Genomic DNA, 4,365 nt, shown 5'->3' with positions numbered 1-4,365 from the left:
GGAGCCGGAAACGGATTCGGGAAAACGAAAACATGATCAAATTGGACCACAGTTGATTAACAATTTCGAGAAGAGTCCGGCTCCTCTATTTATGGCAAAGCAAAAAGCATGAATAACTGCTAGAGCCTTGCAATTCTATACGGTCGCTACATTCGCAATTGGTTACTTGCCCATCTAATTCTTACCCTGTTACCCTGTTCTTGAGCAGAATTGCCATGGGTTCATCGGCTGTAATTTTTTTGGGTATCCTAATTTCCGCGAGTCTGGTTTCAGCAGCAACGAAGGACCTGAATCCCCCACAGAGAGACACCAATACCGCTCAATTTATCAAAACCTCGTGCGATCTGACTCAGCATCCGGCGCTCTGCGTCTCATCGCTGTCTTCCTTCCCGGGTTCTCTGAAGCCTACATTGACGGACATGGCGAAGGCGACCGCGAATGTGAGTCTGGGTCATGTCCTTAATGCTACCGTCTGGATCTCTAGCCTGAAAGGCAGAAGCCCTAACTTGAGTGAACCAGAAAAAGCGGCGCTCGAGAATTGTATTCAGAATTTCAATGACATCAAAGACGAGCTTCGCGAATCTCTGGCGGCGCTGAAGCACCTGAGGCGGAACACCTTCGACGCTCAGATGGACGACGTGTTGAGCGGGATGAACCAAGCTTTCACCAACGAGGACTCCTGCCGCAGCGGCTTTAAGGGTGTGGATGGGCAGGTTAAGCTCCAGGTCACGGACCGCGTGCAGAACGTGCATGCATTTATCGCTAGCTAATAGCCTCGCTCTCTTTAGCGCAGTGGCTGCCACTGGAGCTGATGGAAATGCGATCGAAGTGTGAGCGCAAAGAGGGTTACTGGTCTTTCAGAATCATTCATTCCACTACTTGATATTTATTATTATAATTTGGTTATAGTTTTTGCCTTCTATTCTTCTCCCAGTGTTCCAAATTTTAGGGTTTTGGATTAATTCTGCTGGGTTATGAAAAAACAGACGTCCGTTATGCTGTGAGAAATTCTTGCGACTGCGACTGGTCAATTGCAGTGGGTATTATTTTATTTTAAGTTTTACTTTTGATTTGATTTGAATAAGAGAAAATGACCTACAGATCTGTAGGTGCTCGCTGGATTTTAGCCCCTTCATGGAGCTGTTTTCTTATTAGCCCCTGGAATATAAGGATCACCTTGTACTGAAAAGGCCAGTTGACTTTCTAATCTTTCTAATTAATCTATGTGTTTTTTTTAATGTTGGTTTTGCGAAAAACTTGTTAATTTAGAGTTGTTGTTTTTATTGGTTTAAAAAAAATGATAATCCATATAATAGCGAAATGTTTAATCAATATTAATTTTTTTTATGTGATTCAACAAAAAGAATAGAACACATTTGAAAAAACCAGATGTCACCTAACTATTTAGGTCAAAAATTGATTTAAATCTTTTACATATGTAAACAGAGGAAGGACATCTTCTCGATCTCATACCTATATCACCATTTTCAACTCTATTCAGTCTTCCGAGTTATCCCGATTGTGCATTGTTTATGGTCATGAAGGTAAATTTGGCTCGTCTGATCCGTACATAAATGCCAAAGAGCATTATTGATTAATTTTTTAACGTAACAAACAAAGATATAGAAATGGTGGATGGTAAGGAAAGTATTATACCATGATTTGTGAAGTCTAATTAGTTTAACTTTGAAATTGTATTAAATGAATTTTATATTATGAGATATTAAATAATATTTTTAATTTTATTTATTTCATCAAAAATTTTAAATTTAATATCAATTAATTATATATATAATTTCCAATGATTATAATATATATATTTATTTTTTTCTCAGTTTTAAATTAAAATAATGATTTACAAAGTGAAGCTTCCATGATATCATCCCACCCGATACCCCAAATTTATAGATTGTGACGGAGTGCATTATGATTGACCACAAATTTTTTTATAATGATCGTGTTTTGGAAGTTCAAAAGTAAATGAAACTTTAGAATGAGTTCATAAATTCATAAGTGGGGTATTTCATGACTATAATATTTTTTTTCACAAATTATATGGTGTAGGGGAAGTTATCTTTATTTCAATTGGGTTATTGTCTTTAGAGATGTTGTAATGTAATGTTTAATATTTTAATGGAGTTTAATGATAAGTTTCGTTGGGTGAAACCCACGAGTTGAGGGTTCAAATCTCATTGAGTATATATATGACCTATTGTGTCTTGGCTAGAAGAGTAGGCGACCCCATAGCAGACGTCTGGCTCTTGCTGAGGCACCCAGTTAGATTTGATCCTCCGTCCGTTCAGGATAAAAAAAAACATTTTAAATAAATGAAATTACATAAAAAAATAAAATAAAAACAAATAAAGATTAATATATTGTAATTTAAAAATTTTAACTGGGTTAAAATAAAATAGATTTTTATTTTTTATTTTTATTTATTTTATTTTATTTAATTAAAATAATAATAAAAATAAAAGTGGATCATGGTTTTGAGAACCCATGGTATTAGCCCATGATATTCGTGTGGAATATACCCTATTTAAAAAAAAACATTTTAAATAAATGAAATTACATAAAAAAATAAAATAAAAACAAATAAAGATTAATATATTGTAATTTAAAAATTTTAACTGGGTTAAAATAAAATAGATTTTTATTTTTTATTTTTATTTATTTTATTTTATTTAATTAAAATAATAATAAAAATAAAAGTGGATCATGGTTTTGAGAACCCATGGTATTAGCCCATGATATTCGTGTGGAATATACCCTATTTAAAGGGGGAAATTAAACCAACCTAGATCCATTTTAATTGTGGATCTACTAAGTGACGAGAGGATCAAATCTCTTGATATGTAAACCTTAGTGAAAAGAGATTTGATCCCTCTAGAAACTTGGTTAAAAAACCTTTATAAAACTAAAATAATAATAAAAATAAAAATGGACCAGGTCTTGAGAACACATGGTATTAGCCCATGATATTCATGTGGAATATACCCTATTTAAAGATGTTGTTGGGAAAAGTTCATTCGGAATGCCCCTATCCCACTCTAAGGTGTGATAGTGCCTTAGCAACAAACAAGGAAAACTAATTGAGTATTCTTCTTTATGGAATGTAAATGAGGAGAAAGGATGTAACTAACCTGTGTCTTCCGCTAGTTTGTCGATCCAATCGCTCCTCTCTTCAATAGCTCCCAGCTCTCTGCTCCCTTACCGGCCCAGCTTCACCGAATTCCTGCAAGATCACAAGAGAGAGAAACTACACGAAGATACAGATATACATTCATAAAAATCTCAAGATCAGATTAAGCTAAACATGCAAATATAACCAAACATCATTGATACATAGCATGTAGGAGAAACTCAAATAGTTTATTGATAGAATAAGAAAGTCCAAGAGGAGATACAACCAAGTGAGTTCCGATCCAGCATCTACCTCCTAGCAAAGGAATCCCTTCCTCTCCTCCAACAAAGCATAAATCACCCAATGTACTAATCTCAATCTCAAACCAACAACAATTCTCTGCAAAGTACAAAATTCCAGCCTCCGGATCTCTGGGATAAGGGATCCATATATAGATGTAAGCAGAGAGGATGAGTCAGCTTATGTTTTGACTTGTGGCTTCTCTCTGTCAGTTCTTGCTTCCACTTGGAGGTTGAGAGCCTCTTACTCATCACTAGTCGAATTCTTTGAGGCAAGTGTTATTGGAGAAGATTCTGGAAGCTTCCATGGTCTTTCCACCTCGTTGAATGAGCTTGCCATTTGTCATTTCCCGCTCAGCGCACCTGGGTAGTGTATCCAAGTGCGTTGCAATGCAGGCAGCTAGTGGAGCTTCTGAATTGATCCTGAATTGACTGTTTCTGAGTGGTTTTTGGTGGAGAACTTCTGGGAGAAGCTGTCATTGGTTGACCTTGTTCCTTTAGGAGCTGTAACAACATCTTTAGGGACTTTGGATCCCTTGGATTATGGACATTTTATGCTTATAGCTATAAGGCACAAAAATGTCTATAACAGTTGCCCCCTAAAGTATGAGGTCGTTTATCGGGTGAAATGCTTTATTAGGAGGATCCGAAGTTCATTCGATGCTGGGAGGAGACCTGTAATAAGATACAATACAATACATTATTTTTCATATTGCTTTCATGATCTAGCTGAGGCGGGCATTCCCATGCTCAGCTTTATAAATTCATTTTTATGTACATAGGACAGACAACCGTCTGATGGTAGACTGATGATTCTGATGAAATCATCATCCTGTTGGTAGGATGATTATCTGTTCTGCAGTGCTGTACATGTCGATGTCTTTATTTTTCCTGAATATATATCGCAGCCCGGATGGATGAAACTAGATCCAGGGTCTTCAA

General features: G+C 36.1%; 1 protein-coding gene across 1 annotated transcript; it reads left to right on the top strand.

Moving 5' to 3' along the window:
- Window positions 1-215: 215 nt before the first annotated feature.
- LOC149145094 (pectinesterase inhibitor 3-like) lies at window positions 216-770 on the top strand. The gene has a single exon (XM_089452352.1). It carries the CDS (start codon window positions 216-218, stop codon window positions 768-770), a length of 555 nt encoding a protein of 184 aa, XP_089308478.1.
- The last annotated feature ends 3,595 nt before the right edge of the window (window positions 771-4,365 follow it).

This window comes from Pinus tabuliformis, chromosome X (assembly GCF_031772625.1).
Source record: "Pinus tabuliformis cultivar Carrire ecotype Pingquan chromosome X, CPIR1, whole genome shotgun sequence".
NCBI classification, from domain to species: Eukaryota; Viridiplantae; Streptophyta; class Pinopsida; order Pinales; family Pinaceae; genus Pinus; species Pinus tabuliformis.
This window is presented reverse-complemented; position numbering and strand designations above follow the sequence as displayed.

Coding starts and splice junctions, on each gene's coding strand:
- LOC149145094 (XM_089452352.1), top strand. CDS start 216: ATGGGTTCATCGGCTGTAATTTTTTTGGGTATCCTAATTTCCGCGAGT.